General features: G+C 35.6%; 2 protein-coding genes and 1 pseudogene across 6 annotated transcripts; 2 read left to right on the top strand and 1 right to left on the bottom strand.

Moving 5' to 3' along the window:
- The first annotated feature begins 5,780 nt into the window (after positions 1–5,780).
- Positions 5,781–11,348, top strand: LOC137732091 (inorganic pyrophosphatase TTM2). Of its 2 annotated transcripts, XM_068471385.2 has the most exons (12): positions 5,781–6,001; positions 6,989–7,345; positions 7,498–7,612; positions 8,153–8,348; positions 8,431–8,544; positions 8,655–8,828; positions 9,007–9,201; positions 9,494–9,616; positions 9,730–9,851; positions 10,165–10,288; positions 10,395–10,664; positions 10,842–11,348. In XM_068471385.2, the coding sequence occupies exons 2-12, from the start codon at positions 7,009–7,011 to the stop codon at positions 11,061–11,063; spliced, it is 1,992 nt and encodes a 663-aa protein (XP_068327486.1). In that variant the 5' UTR covers positions 5,781–6,001; positions 6,989–7,008; the 3' UTR covers positions 11,064–11,348. The 2 variants fall into 2 exon arrangements, with proteins under 2 accessions (XP_068327486.1, XP_088544348.1); XM_088688222.1 differs by lacking the exon at positions 7,498–7,612 and having other exon boundaries at positions 5,861–6,001; positions 8,158–8,348.
- A 790-nt stretch (positions 11,349–12,138) lies between these two features.
- Positions 12,139–15,550, top strand: LOC137730837 (F-box/FBD/LRR-repeat protein At1g13570). Of its 4 annotated transcripts, XM_068469824.2 has the most exons (6): positions 12,143–12,342; positions 12,668–12,741; positions 12,819–13,653; positions 13,772–13,930; positions 14,039–14,332; positions 14,454–15,550. In XM_068469824.2, the coding sequence occupies exons 3-5, from the start codon at positions 12,841–12,843 to the stop codon at positions 14,330–14,332; spliced, it is 1,266 nt and encodes a 421-aa protein (XP_068325925.1). In that variant the 5' UTR covers positions 12,143–12,342; positions 12,668–12,741; positions 12,819–12,840; the 3' UTR covers positions 14,454–15,550. The 4 variants fall into 4 exon arrangements, with proteins under 4 accessions (XP_068325924.1, XP_068325925.1, XP_068325927.1 ...); XM_068469823.2 differs by having other exon boundaries at positions 12,139–12,342; positions 14,039–15,261; XM_088687921.1 differs by lacking the exon at positions 12,668–12,741 and having other exon boundaries at positions 12,178–12,342.
- LOC137731298 (cytochrome P450 CYP749A22 pseudogene) lies at positions 14,748–15,542 on the bottom strand (annotated as a pseudogene).
- Positions 15,551–16,096: the final 546 nt, after the last annotated feature.

Here is a 16,096-nt window from a genome sequence, read left to right as displayed (position 1 = left end):
ATTCATTTTAAAAGCATTTTTAAACAAACTCTTATTTGGTGGGTTAGAAGCTTTTGAGTCCTCACATATGAGTCTATTGAGTTTAATTCCTATAAAATGTGTAATGGTAGTATCTATTAAACTCGCTTCATTGCATCAACAATATTTTTAGTCAAACTCGGATAGTCCAATTTTTAATTTTTTATATATGAGAATCAAACTCACACAAAGCGTTGTCGGAATGCTAAATATGGATCACGAGTCACGCCATATTTAACCTAGCTAAAAATTAACGAATGATCGTAAGATCCATGAAAGCTAAAAATTAAATGCAATATATGGATACCAATTCAAGCAACCAGAAATCGATGTGTTACCGTTAAGAGGAGAATTTATAGACCGGATTAAAAGAAAAATGGAAATGAGAATGAGACTTTCTCAAAATAATTAATTAATGAAAAATAAAACGACTACTTGACCCTGTTAGACTTTTGTTACGTAATGGTAAGTACAAATTCATGCAATTTCCATACTTTGGAAATTTCACACTCCAATAACATGCAAGTATCAACAGCTACCAAACCGAATGCCAATGTCAGTCTACAAGGTAGAAAATAAAATTATAACTCGGTGCTGAACAACTAAGTTTGACCAAGAGATGTTGGGTAGCGTGTTTGCTTTTGTATTTTGAAGGTTGAAACAAAGGAACTTGTCAACATGCTCGCAGCAGCCACCTGGAAAAAGAGGAAAAGAAAGATCTTCGATCTACCGCCCACCTCATCTAGTGGGCTCAAGGTTTTTATACTGGGCAAATTGTGGAAGACATCAAGTCGTTCATTCCATCAGTCACTGAATTGTCTTTTACCTATGTCTGCTGTCAAGCCAATGGTGTGGCTCACAGGCTTGCTCGTTTTGGCCTCTCTGCGGAGCACTTTTGTGAGTGCTTGGAGTACCCTCCTAGCATTATCATTGATGAGCTCGTTGAGGATTGTTCCTCACCCTAAAGGGCTCTTTTTGTATTGTTTCCCATCGTTTCCCTAAAAGAAAAGATTTTATTATATATTAATGCATATCTAGAATTTCACAATGGGTTATAAATAATGTGGTTTAAATTCATATTTGGCGAAAATCGAACCGAATACCTCTCACTTACAAATTATAAGATTTTTTTTTTTTTTAATACAAAGATGGATTTTACCATTTGGTCAGAACAAACATGAACCTCTAAAGAAAAAAAAACTAATCATATTTCACACAATTCAAATTTGAGGAAAAAAAAAATTGAAATTTGCTATTAACACCTCATGTGGTTTATCGAGTTTTTACAAAACTCCCTCACATTTAAAACATTATACTAACATCTGCTCAAGTTTTAATTCACTTTCACATAACCCATGGAGCCAAAATTCTATTAATAAATTAACAAATTTACCCTTATATCTAATTACTTAAACAACAAAGAAATATATTAGAAAAAAAATTAAAAAATTAAACATTCAAAGATTAATTATAATATTAGCACCTCCATGAGACCATCTCCAATGGTTGGGCTAAAAGTCAAATTTTTTAGCCCAAAAACAGCTTTTCTACTCCAACCATTCTACCCTAAAATTTTAGCCCGGGATTATTAAAGAATGAATTTAGGCTTTTTTTTTTGTTAAATTAAATTTTCTTTTTAAATAAATATGTAGACTATCGTAAATTAATTTTATGAATATTTTAATCTAAAAAAATTTAAATTCCGATAAATATTGGGTAGAGTCCACCCCGATTTCTGGGCTAAATTTCGGGGGGAATTTGGCATTGGTTTAGCATTTAGCATTTAGCTCAAAATTTCCCCTTGGGTTGGAGTGCGTTTGGGAGGTAATTTGGCTTTTAGCCCACCATTGGAGTTGGTCTGAGAGGGATTTTGTGAAAACTCGACATACCTCACAGAAGGTTTTCACAAAATTGTTCATATACATTACAATTACCCTTTGAATTGGTCAAGTAAGAAAAAAAGAAGAAGCCCTTTATAGGGTCATAGGTAGTTGACAAAGATTATTTGTTTATCTACAAGATTCAAACCTATGTCATCCTTAATGGTTAATTTGGTCTTCTAATCTTTTTCTTTTTCTTTGTTTTTCTTATGATTTTCTTCACACCCTTGAAAATTGTTGCTTGTTTTCTGTAGTGATTTGTACTTTATTAAGAAAGGGAAAGAATACATATTGATGTTTACCCAAAAAAAAAAAAAAACATATTGATTGGATGATTTGTTGCTTGCCAAAGTATCCAAAAGATCATATGCCCCATCATTGACAAACAAGTAAATTGAAACAAGTATCAATTGGTGGCTTGGATCCCCCGGGCCTTTTCTGTCATTTTCACTTTTTTAGTCAGTGGATGAGAATGTGAATTATAAATTTGGTCAAAACAAACATGAACCTCTAAAAAAAAAATTAAAAAAATATCTGATCATATTTCACACAATTCAAATTTGAGGAAAAAAAATGAAAATTACTATTACCACCTCATGAGGTTTATTGAGTTTTCACAAAATCCTCTCACGTTTAAGACATTACACTAACACCTGCTTAAGTTTTAATTCACCTTCACATAACCCCTTGAGTCAAAATTCTGCTAATAAATTAACAACTTTACTCTTATATCTAATTACTTAAAAAATAAAGAAATATATTAGAAAAAAATTAAAAAAAAAAATATTCAAAGAGTAATTATAATATTGACACCTTCATGAGAGGTGTTTTGCGAAAACTCAATTATCTCGTAGAAGGTTTTCACAAAATTGTTCGTATTCATTACAATTACCCCTTGAATTGGTCAAGTAAGAAAAAAAAAGACCACTTTATAGGGTCATAGGTAGTTGACAAAGATTATTTGTTTATCTACAAGAATCAAATCCTATGTCATCCTTAATAGTTAATTTGGTTTTCTAATCTTTTTCTTTTTCTTTGTTTTTCTTATGAAAATTGTTCCTTGAAAATTGTTCCTTGCTTTCTGTAGTGATTTGTACTTTATTAGGAAAGGGAAAGAATACATATTGATTGGATGCTTTGGTGCTTGCCAAAGTATCCAAAAGACCATATGCCCCATCATTGACAAACAAGCAAATTGAAAAAATATTAATTGGTGGCTTGGATCCCCCGGGCCCTTTCTGTCATTTTCACTTTTTTTTTCTTTATTTATATCTTTTAGTCAGCGGATGAGAACGTGAATTATAAATTCAAAGAGCTCTCACTTTTAGAATATATTCTAATTTGCCATTATTCCAATTCCTTGGAATATTTGAATTTTTGGTACTTTTAATCTCAACCTTCTCAAGTTTATCATCATAATCTGATAAAGTATTGGGATTGATCATGAGAATATGTATTCAATTTTGCAATAAAGTTATTTGAATTTTACATTATAAATCACACTTTAACACAAATAATGCGTTATCATTTCAATTCTAAATCGGCAAAAGAAAAGAAAAAAAAAAAAACTAATGTGCCAAAATCACTTTCCTACAATAAATTATAAACCTGTCGAGCAAATCAAAACTAACCATGTGCGGTAGTGCTAGCCATGTTACGCTAGTACAAAGTTGTTCTTTATAGGTCAAATGCATGGGCCATGGGCTGGTAAATAGGTTGTGTTTATCGTGTTCGTGTCATATTTGTTATTTTAATGGATTGTGTCGTGTCAAACTTTTTGTTTTAATAGGTTCTTAACAGGTGATCTGATAACGATCCGATTTGTTAACAAGTCGTGTCGTGCCGTTTCGTGTCGGGTTAACAAGTCATGCAAGAAATGGTCATACCTAATATTTAGATCTAACAAATGATAATGGGTGACCCGGTGACCCGATAACGGCCGACTCTTTAATTGTTTTTAACGGATGATCCAATAAGGATATAACTCATTAACAGGTTGGCCCAAAACCTATTACTTTTGTGTTGTTTGTGTCAGGTTAATGTGTTGTGAAATAAATTTTCAGGTTCCATGCCTATGACTGACAATTATAGAACAAATTCAAATGCAATGGGTCCCATTTTAACACTTTTTCCATGTAAATTTGGAGCTGCATAGATAATCAATTAATTAACTAAAATGACATTTTACATAATTAGCCTGGAATTCATCCCCTTTTGGGAAGACGATGTACATGAATATATGATTGTCTTCATACATTTTGAGAAGTACTTCTCAGATTGCGGGAAGCTGTGGGAATTTGCCAACTATGGAAAGGGGTCTAAGTAGGAACCAAACTATAGTTCTTGCCTAACCAAACATGCTAAACATGTAGCACCAATTTTACACCACACAATCATATGAATCTTTGATTGAAATTTGGAAGAAGTACAAAAAGAAACAAAATGTTAGGATTTTGGGTCATTATTATTCCTAAGTTTCAGTTATTTATAATTGGATCAAACATATATTAAGAAACGGAAAACAACCGTTACTTCGTGTTAAAATATAGGTTAAAACAAACAGTTTTGGGTTCTTTTGCATCTAAAGGAAAGTTTGTGATGAAGAACATAAGTTATATGTTAGTATTATTCACGTTTCTTTCTCGATTAAAAGAACAAAAAAAAAAAAAATCAACAATTTATCCCGCGTCGTAACGCATGTTAAAGAATACAAACTAAATGATAGTCTCGTTCACGTTTATGCCTCAATTAATACAACCAAATAAATAGAAAACAACAGTTTTCTCGTGTCTCATTGCATGTTAAAACTGATACAACAATTCTGTCGTGTATGAATGCATGTTAAAACTGATAGTTTTGTGTTCTTTTGTGCTTAGAGTAAAGCTTGTGTTAAAGAATACAAACTAAATGTCAGTGCTATTCACGTTTCTCCCTCGATTAATAGAATCAGAAATGTAAAACAACAGTTATCTCGTGTCTCACTGCATGTTAAAACTTATACAACAACTATCTCGTGAATCAATATATGTTAAAACTGATAGTTCTGTGTTCTTTCATGTCTAAAGGAAAGCTTGTATTAAAGAATACAAACTAAATGTCATTGCTATTCACATTTCTCTCTCGATTAACAGTACCAGAAAACAACAGTTATCTCGCATTACAATCCATGTTAAAAATGATAGTTTTTGTGTTCTATTGCATCTAAAATAAACTCTATGTTAAAGAATACAAACTAAACGTTGGTGTCTTTCACGTTTTCTGCCTCAATTCACAGAATAACAAACAAACAAAAACAACAATTATCTCGTGTCTCAATGGATGCTAAAACTGATAGTTTTGTGTTCTTTTTGCATAGAAAAATTTGAACTAAAATTTCGAACCAAAATATTAAGGTTAATCATGCTTCTCCCTTAATTTAAAAATAATAATAATTAGGATACGATCATATCTCGTGTCAAAAAACACATGTTGGACGAAGAGTCCCGTCATCCTTCTGTCAAATAGATGTAAAAACAATTCGTTTGAAAGGTTCGCCTAAATGTCTTTTCACCCTGTAAACCTTCATGATATTTCCAACCTTAGTCTGGTTTAATTTAAAGAAAGCTAATAAAAATGGTTTGAAAACTTTGAGTTTTAATAATAAGGACAAAATAAATGATAAGGTGAATAGTATCATGATTGATTTTTTAGTGTAAAGATATGATTTTTCGTTAAAGCTAACAATATCAGGAATTTTTCGTTAAAGTTATCTTAATTTAATGTGGTTTAGGAGGACTTGAATTCTTTGAATTAAACATCACCAATATTTAATTAAAAAAGAAATCGAAATTAATATGTTTTATAATTCTGTTTAAATATGCAAATGAAATTGAATTATAAAATACCTTCTCCTCTCTCCGTCTCTTGTTAGACTGCTCTCTTTCTCTCCTCGATGGTTTGCAGTTTCTCAAGAACTCCAGAGGGATTTTCCCTCTATTTCCAGGAAGGAAAATATCAACGATGCCTTAAATATTGCTGCAAAGCAGAGACCGACCACGATAGCGTGGCCAGGCTCCTTCTGAGTATTTGTTGCTGAACTCACTTCGACTCATTGCCAAATAAAAGTGAGTCGGTCACTGCTCCCATCACCACAAGCACACACATTGGTTTTCGTTTTGATCCGCACTGCCATTGGAATTTTGACTCAACAAATATTGGGTTTTGCTTCTTTTGGCATTGCAATTTATGGGTAATCGTTTGTTTGTTTTATGATTCGTGCTTTATTGTAGCGGTTTGCTCTGGCAATCCTTGTTAGATCTACAGGGTGTGTATCAACAGATTCTTGAGCCTGTTTTGTGATGATTTTGTTTTCTGGGCATGTTTTGTTTGGGATTCTGTTATGCGGGTGATCCTTAATTTAAGCTTTTGTGATGGAGGATGTTGTTTGGATCCTGTGTTTTTCAGGAGAGTGCAAAAAAATGATCTTTGTGTTTAAAGTTTGAGTTTTTTCTTATGAGAGTTTTGGTGTAGTTCTTAAAATTCATGTAGCATGCCTTGTTCATTGGAGTCTTCAGTTCCTATGGTTACATCCCACAACAAGGAATATTGTGGTTGTAGCAAGTTTAACAAAATCTTCGACAATAGTATTAGGCATATTGTTGTCAAATTCTTGGTTCTAAGACTCACTGCAGTAATTCTCACTATGCGAATAGCCGTGTGATGCAGACGTTTGTCAGTGCCTTCTTGGTTCATTAATTAGAGGCATTCAAAACCCTGAGTTCCCTCAAACGTCTCTTGGTGCAAGTCACATCTTGCTAATGCTTAATTATTGCAATTCCTTAACTTTCATATGCCTTTTTCAATATCTTAATTACATCTGAAGTGCCAACACAATCGGCATCCATGTGTGCGTCCACACGTGCATGTTACACCTCTTTGAGTAACTAGAAGAAGAGGCATTCTAGTTATGAAGAAGATTGTGGTGGTCACCTGCGATTGGAATTGTTACACTTTGCCTCTTAAGCTTGCACAATGCACACTTGAGTTCTTTAGTTTTCTCATTTTTGTCAATTGTATATCTCTTTACCTTTCTTTTTCCTTTTGCCAACTAGAGAAAGCCAACATAAAAGAAATGGCTCAAGATATGTCTGGTGCTGATTCACACCAAAGACGGCAAGGCCTTTTAAAAGATCAAGTTCGATTGGTTAAGAGAAAGGATTCTTCTCATTACGAGATTGCACCAATCCAAAATCCTTTGTCATTTGAGAAGGGTTTCTTTATATTAATCCGTGCATGCCAGTTGTTGGCCCAAAAGAATGAAGGAATAGTATTGGTAGGAGTTGCTGGTCCTTCTGGGGCTGGGAAGACTATATTTACAGAAAAGATAGTCAACTTTATGCCCAGCGTTGCTGTCATATCAATGGACAACTACAATGATGCCAGTCGGATTGTCGATGGCAACTTTGATGGTAAATCATTACCTCACTTAGTTTTCTCTTGTTTTGAAGCTTTAATATATATGTTTTCTCAGGAAGTACAACAATAGACACATACTTATGGTGCACAATGTTTTTGGTTATATAATTATTAGTGTTTCTTCTTATATTTGTATATAAAACAGATCCACGCTTGACAGACTACGACACATTGCTCCAGAATGTCAATGATTTAAAAGCAGGGAAACCGGTTGAGGTTCCAGTTTATGACTTCAAGTCTAGTTCCCGCACAGGATACCGGTTGAATACCTATCCTGCATAAATTAGCATATCCTTGGATTTCTTTGACAAAGCTTTTGAATTATAGTATCATAGGGAAGATATGTCTTTTCATTTGTAACTCTTTGTTTTCAATTGCAAGTAATGTGTGGCGATGTTCTGAGTGTTTAATTGTTGGTCATGGATGTAGTGAATTGTGACTACTTTTGTGCTTATTGTATGTGGGAATAAGAAACAACCATCTTAAAAAGATATCACTTTTCGTTTGGAGAATCATACCCTTTATGTATTTTAGTTTAGAGCCTTTCTATACTTCCTGTTGGCCCTTTGTTTCAAAAGTCAGGCCATTTTTTTATATTTTTTTGAATAACTGTTGGTTAATTTTTTATAATTAATAAATTTCTAGTTTTTATGGTCTATAACTTCACCTTTCATGCTTCCAGGGTGCTTTGGATGGTACCTTGGTAAAATTATTCATAAACAAGATTGTAGTTTGTACAACTTATCATATTTTTTTTTGGTGTAGCTTAAATCTTATATTGTAGAATTTACTGGTGACAGGACAGTTGAAGTCCCAAGCTCCCGTATTGTGATCATTGAGGGCATCTATGCTTTGAGTGAAAAGTTGCGACGTTATCTGGATCTACGAGTATCAGTCACAGGCGGTGTTCACTTTGACCTTGTCAAAAGGGTTTTACGGGACATACAAAGAGCTGGCCAAGAACCAGAAGAAATAATACATCAAATATCTGAAACTGTACTTTTCTAACCCTCCTTTATATCATCAAGCACTTGATAAGTTGATGCTTTTCCAGAAGTCTGAACTCTTTTGTCTACAGGTATATCCAATGTACAAGGCATTTATTGAGCCAGACCTTCAAACAGCACATATAAAAATTATCAACAAATTTAACCCATTTACTGGATTTCAGAGTCCCACTTACATTTTGAAGGTTAATATCCTTTCCTTTTCCAATTATTCTGTTGCGTTGATATTAGTTTCTAACCTTAAATTTTTTCATCTTCATTGAAATTGACAATTGAGTGTTTCCTTTTATTGCAGTCAGCAAAGAACTTGTCTGCGGATCAAATTAAGGCTGTGTTTTCTGAAGATCACACAGAAGCAAAGGAGGAGACGTATGATATATACCTTCTACCACCTGGTGAAGATCTCGAAGCTTGCCAATCATATCTGAGGATGCGGGATAAAGATGGGAAATATAGTCTAATGTTTGAGGTTTGCCTTCAAAACTTGTTTCTGTATTTTGTTTGAGATGTGACAGATTGTATAGGACTTAGGATTAAATTTGAATTTAGCTGAAATGTCAAAAGAGTCCCAAGCACTAGTGAGTTGTGACTTCAGAAAATGTCTTTGCATAGACTTACATAATCAGACAGTGTACTGCATATTTCAGGAATGGGTGACAGATAATCCATTTGTTATATCACCAAGAATAACTTTTGAGGTCAGCGTGCGTCTTCTTGGTGGACTAATGGCCTTGGGTTACACCATTGCAACTATCCTTAAAAGGAGCAGCCATGTATTCTCCAACGATGGAGTGTGTGTAAAAATTGATTGGTTAGAGCAACTAAATCGTCGATATATTCAGGTACTGGTATTTTCTGTTTAGTGTTTACTGAAGTTAAAACCACTTAATGCTTAGGTGCTTCATGAATTTTGTATGTCCTTCAATATGGACGCTTGCTCATCTCATTTTTTTCTCTTGATTGCATGGATGAATGAATGATTATGGGCTGATTAAGTGGATACCTTATTGTTCTTCTTTTGTACATTTCTGACTGCATCCGTTATTGTTCATTTTTTTTTATTTTTAAAACTCTTATTTGTAGTTTATTTGGTAACTCATGTATATCTAAGTTTCTCTGCTTGTTGACCAAAAGGTGCAAGGAAAAGATCGGGTAGTTGTAAGATGTGTTGCCGAGCAGCTTGGCTTGGAAGGTTCATACATTCCTCGTACGTACATTGAACAGATTCAACTGGAAAAGCTTGTCAATGAGGTCATGGTATGATAACTACATCTTATCCTCTCTGTGTACTGAGTATCCGGCTGTGATAAAACTTCAAATTGTATAATGCCTTATCTTCCATCTGTATTCCTGATCTGATCATCTTGCAGGCTTTGCCAGATGATTTGAAGACGAGGCTTAGCCTAGATGAGGACCTTGTTTCAAGCCCCAAAGAAGCACTTTCCAGAGCCTCTGCAGATAGAGTTGCCATGAGAATTAAGAATCTCAAGAGGTATGATTCTTTTGTAATCCATGTCTAGTTTAGTTCTTTGTGCAACTCGGAGTTTAGATGTTTGCCCAATGCACCATAGTGAGCGCATAGAAAGCCGAATCTGGCTGGTTCTTGCGTTTGAGATTTGCCATCTGAGAATTGGGTCTATATTTTGTTCCATCCATATAACATTGTTCTCAACTGACATAGCAAAGCATTTATCTCAACTGTTCAGAAGGACATCATTAAGCATAAACTCTGCCTTTTTGTTCATTTTCAATTCGAATGTTGCTGGCTGCCCTTAAACTGAATGTGACCTGAATTCATTTGACAGTGGTATGTCGCAGTCATATACAAGCCAACGGGACAAAAGTACATCTAAGCTTACCGGGTATTCTTCCAGCAGTCAAAGGTTTGATGAGAGAAACACAGAGTCATCAACAACGCTAGCAAGCCAGGTAGAGTAACGCTGCTTAGTTCTTATCTGCTATTGGCAATTGGAGCCCCAGCAAGTAAATATAATCACTCATCATCATTGCTTTTTCCTTCTCATTGCTATCGCAGGGAGTAGCTACTCAGCTTTCAGAACAAATGTCTTCGCTGAATGATAGAATGGATGACTTTACAAATCGAATCGAAGAGCTGAATTCCAAGCTGACCATGAAGAACTCTCCTAGCCAACAAAACATGGCTCTTCAAGCTGAAAACTGCAATGGCTCTGTTCCCACTTCGTATTTCATCTCTGGCTTAGGCAACGGTTCGTTAACTGGGGCGATAATGCCTAATTCCTCCTCTTCCTCACAGGTGACTAAGGAGTCTTCAGTAGTGGAAGAGGTACTTTCATACTCATTTACCTCCTATCGAAATTCAGGCAGTTCATAATTCTGAGGATTAACAAATAACAACACGCGTATAAAGTAGTAATGAAGCACAAGATGATAATTTTTCCTTCTTGACTGGTTCATTTATCTTCTTATTTCGCCTCCTCATTTGTCCTCGGTATTCTATCAGATGTCAAGCGTTGCACGGGGACAACGTCAAATCATGCATCAGTTAGACAATCTCAGCAATCTTCTCCGGGATAGTATGGGAGAGAGACCTCGTCCGGTAAAAACTAACAGCAGGAAGAACATCGTAGCCCAACCCGAACCCTTGACAGTTCCTCTTGCAGCAACGCTTGCCGTTGGCGTTCTAGGAGTGATCATATACAAGGGTATCCTAACTAGGAACTGATGCTGTTTCAAAATTTTATCAGACTCATCAACTTTCACTTTAATTTGCTTAACCTCGTTTTGGTCCCTCTTATGTTTGTTGCGGTTCTACCCTTCTGGTCGGGAGAGACAACATATAGAGATGCTAAGCATAAGCTATCTAGCTTTCTGATCTCTGAGACTGAGAGTTTGTAGAGAAGGGTGCCTTGGCAATTTTGAAGTTTTGTGGGGCTATTTTGAAATTTGCTAATTTTAACATATCCAAGGGCAGATATTGAAATAGAGAAATTTCACAGTTAATGATCAATGTTTAACTCTCGTCTTTTACTTTTAGTGTAGAATATCGTTTGTTCAATGAAGAAAAAAAAAAATTTGTCTTGTACAATTATTAATAAATTCTTTTTAGCTTTTAGATCCGGTTCCAATTTTGACTTGTGGAATTAATTATTGACATTTCAAAACAAAATACCGTGCACAATTTTGTTCTTCGTATATTTATGAGTGCATTAAAACTCAATCCATTCTTGATATGTGAGAAACTCTTTAATTTGGTCACTCGCATTAAAATTGAAAAACTGTTACCGTCACTTTTCATTAAAGAAATTGATTCCTTTACGAACGACATGCGTGATTATCACACATCTAATTACATGTCATGAGAAATCAAACATAACAGGTGATTTTTATTTTTATTTTTCACACTATTTTTTTAATCATCCCAAATTAAATAAATCAAATAAAAATTACATCGTATCAAATATGTGAAAAATAATGTAAATTCTTCATGTCCTATTTGAGAACGTGAACCTTTATCTGTTTTTGGTTTTCCCGAGATGCTGATTTCTAAAAATTGGAAAGGATCATCTTCGGATTTCTTTCTTCTAATCTATTAAGTTCGGAAATAACGGTTAAAGTTATTATAACTTTTAAAGTGGATTTCTGTTTTTAACCGTTGAATCAAATTTCAATGATTCGAATTCCTAAACTTGGTGGATTAGGAGGAAAAAATCATGTAAAACCCAAAATAATAAAAAGGAAAAAACGACAAAAAAAAAAAAAAAAAACAAAAAAAAAACTTGAACAGCAACTGGGCAACTAGCCGCGGATTTCTGTGCACGCTGATAGAAAAGGAAATCGGAAATGAGAAATGATCCGAGCTCAAAACTCCGAAGTCTAAACTGAATCCCCAGATACATACACTTCAAACGTCGACTCTCGACGCAGAGAAAGTAAAAGATGAAGTAAAATTTGACATTTTTGAAAAGATAACAGAGCTCTCTCCTTCATATCCTTCTCCCCAGGTATCTGACACTTCTCCTTTTCTTATATGTTCATGTATTTTCTGATATAAATTGGTTTTTTTTTCCCCTTGTGTGAATTGCTTTCATTATTTTTCCGTTCCAAAGATCTGATCCGTGACTTTATTGGGTTTGTTTGGATTTTTGAGAAATTTGATTGATTGGTTTGGTTTGGTTTGATGGAAATTGACAAGGAAAAAAAGCCACAGAAAGCAATGTTCTTTGTCGATTTGCTTTATGAACGCTGATTAAATTAACTCTAATGGTGAAAATCTGTAAATTTCAGAGTTGATTTTTTTTTAATTTTTCCTGTTCTGTTCTTCGTTAGCAAATCGAACGTACGCCGGAAATTCGTGGGTTTTGCTCAAGTTTTGATCTTGTTGTGAACATTTGGAGCTTAAGGTGAATAATTTATTGTGGCATTTTAGTTTCTGTAAAGCCCTTCAATTACTGACTAGTTTTGTTATATTGCTTTGTAGTCGATTGAGTTCAAATATACGAATGGGAGATTTTTCGGGTTGTGATTTGATAAGCAATTTGCCTCAGAGCATTATAGAGAGCATTCTTACGCGTCTCCCGATCAGAGACGCTGTAAGAACTAGCAGCTTATCAAGGAAGTGGAGATACAAATGGACTACTATCACTCATCTTTCATTCGATGAAAAATGTGTCACTCTATCCAATGACCGAGCTCTTGTTGAGAAAAGCCTCATAGATTTTGTTACTCGAGCTCTCTTTCTTCACCAAGGACCCATTCACAAGTTCCAGCTTTCGACTTCTTATTTGCAGAGTTGCTCGGATATTGATCAATGGATACTTTTCCTTTCGAGGAACGATATCAAAGAGTTGGTTCTTGAGTTGGGAGAAGGTGAGTGGTTTAGGGTGCCTTCATGCCTTTTTTACTGTAAAAAGTTGACCCGTCTGGAGCTATTTCGCTGCGAGTTGGATCCGCCTCCTTCTTTTAAAGGATTTTTGTGTTTGAAGAGCCTCAATCTTCATCAGGTTTTGGTTACTCCTGATGCAATCGGAAGTCTTATTTCCAGTTGCCCTCTACTTGAGAGTCTGGCTTTGTCGTACTTCGATAGCTTAGCTCTAAACATCCGCGCTCCAAATCTCAAATACTTGTGTCTTGAAGGCGAATTTAAGGATATCTGTCTTGAAAATACTCCGCTTTTGGTTGCCATGTCTGTTGCTATGTATATGACTGATGACATTGCTGAGCACTTTGAGCAAAGTTCAAATTGCAATTTTATCAAGTTTCTTGGTGGCATTCCACTTCTTGAGAGGCTTGTTGGGCATATCTACTTTACGAAGGTAACATTTTCAGATGCCTTCGTTTTGTTAATTCTTCCTTTCTTTTAATCTTGAGTAGCAGTAGTACATATACGTTTCTGACATTGATACATTCTTTTGTTTATTTCCTTGTTTCAAGTATTTGAGTATAGGTAATGACCTAGGAATTCTTCCGATTACTTACAATCGTTTAAAGATTATCGAATTATATCAAGTAAGTTTCGAAGATATGAATGAGATACTAGTTGTTCTTCGCTTGATTACGAGCGCTCCCAACTTAAAGGAACTTCAAATCTCGGTAAGTTATTGTGAACATGTTGAAGGGTTACCCCTCTTTCTTCTTTTGTTGACCTTTCTATTATTAGTTTTACATTTCTGTTAATAGTAAGGATTACTGCCACCATAGGGATCTTCAAATGCTTTAGCAGCAATAGAAGCGTCCGACTTGGATTTCTGGGAGAAACAATGCCCTTCCGTCTGCACATTCCGAAGGCTTAAAGTTGTGAAGATGACAGATATGTCTGGAGTGCCACATGAGATGGAATTCATCAAGTTTTTGTTGAAGAAATCGCCTGTGCTTGAGATGATGAGCATCACGCCTTGCGCGTATGGTTTGGAAGGGCGGATGAAGATGTTGATTGAGTTGGTGAGGTTTAAACGGGCATCTCCTGAAGCAGAAGTTATCTTCATCCAAGATTAGGTTGGAGTCAAATTGTTTGTTTGAGAGAGCTGGCCTTTCAATTGTGTTGTTCTTGACAAATGACAATTTATTGATATTTTTGTCTACAAAATTAGATGATCAAATGGAATTTTTTTTACAGGGATTCCCTTAAAATTTAAGGCACTGCCGTCAACTGCCGTGGTTGGTAAGATGCAGCAAGCACCAAACAGATAATTTAAATGTAAACAGAGGCGTTATCATCGTATAAACATTGCACCGTGTTAATACAATGAGTCATATTTCTATGCTGCGGCAGAGATTCCCAAACACACCCGAGACTGATAAGCATACCAGCTCCGAACAGAGTTGAGACTCGATATTTCAGTCAAATATGGAACTACAATCAGTTCAACGACGCTCAGTTGGATGGGGTCTCTCTTTAGAAGCAGAGTATTTATGGGCAGTTCACAAGAGGGTGTAGAATTACTTGCACTCCATGTTGCGGGCGAAGCGTGAGGAACTGAAAGGGAGAGTGGACATAAGCAGGGGAAAGAGTGGAGCTGTTGCGTTGTAAAATCATCGACAGAACAATCTTCACTTCAGTGGTTGCAAAGTTCATGCCCGCGCAATTTCGAGGTCCCGTTGCAAAGGGTAAGAATACGGCTATGTTATTGTTAGTAGCTTTGGCAACTCCTTGCACAAAGCGGTCGGCTTTGAAAAGTTGCACGTCTTGCCCCCAAACTTCAGGCTCATGGTGGATTGCTATAGTTGGGATGACCACTTCAACATTGGCAGGAACAATGAGCTTTCCCAATCGAACCTCCCTATCGACCTTCCTCTCGGTGGAAACAATCGGAGGATATAATCTTAGAGACTCGTTGATGATCGTACTTACTGTTTTTAGTTTGGCAATGCCACCAGGATTCGGATTTTGTCTGCCAAATAATTGAAGTACCTCCTTTCTTGCTTCCTCTTGACAATCAGTGTGGGGTGCCAGAAGAAAGACAGTCCAAGCAAGCACAGTATTCGTGGTTTCATGTCCAGCAAAGTAAATTGTCTTGCACTCGTCCACTGATGTCCTCTTCTCGTCATTGGAATCAGAGATGAGACGGCAGCGATCGAAGCTCTCCTCATCTCCGATCGCTGCCTTCTCTTCTCTTTTCTTAATAATCTCTCTTATGGAGTTGTGCATTATTTTCTCTGTTCCATCGGCTTCAACCTCGTTGCTAGTTTTATACAACTCACAGTGTTATTCAACTTACTGTGTTTGGAAGTTTTCCTTGTTCTCGAGTAGATGTTGGGATCGATATATAAGGAGAAGAGTGACTCTTTTCCTTCTTAAGCGTTTGTTTTAAATCGTTTTAAAATAGCCAAAAACGCTGTTTGAATTCAAACAAATTTTTTTTTTAAAGATTTTTTTAGTTATTTTAAAAACACTTTCTAACGAGGTCTGAGTCTAATTCAACAGCTATTTAATACGATGGTTTTAACCAAAGCTAATAATTAAAAAAAATAAATTTTAGGTGTAAACACCATCCTCATCTTGCGAACCTACAAAAATTAGAATGAGAATTGAAGGTGGATCTCTCAACATTATTTTATTTATTTTTATTTGGAGCTTGAAACTCTTCCGGGCTTGGGCCAAGATAATGCAACATCAAGGATCCATATCGCTTTAAACACGTGGGCCTTCCCATGCAGCCCAAACTTGAGCCCAAATCTTGCCAACCCTATATCTTTACTTATTTACGGTTGTGCCACTACACTAGAGTGGAGTGGCGGATTCTCGCTCTTTATATAACA

Source organism: Pyrus communis, chromosome 16, assembly GCF_041283825.1.
Source record: "Pyrus communis isolate YQ-2024b chromosome 16, ASM4128382v1, whole genome shotgun sequence".
NCBI lineage: Eukaryota > Viridiplantae > Streptophyta > Magnoliopsida > Rosales > Rosaceae > Pyrus > Pyrus communis.
This window is presented reverse-complemented; position numbering and strand designations above follow the sequence as displayed.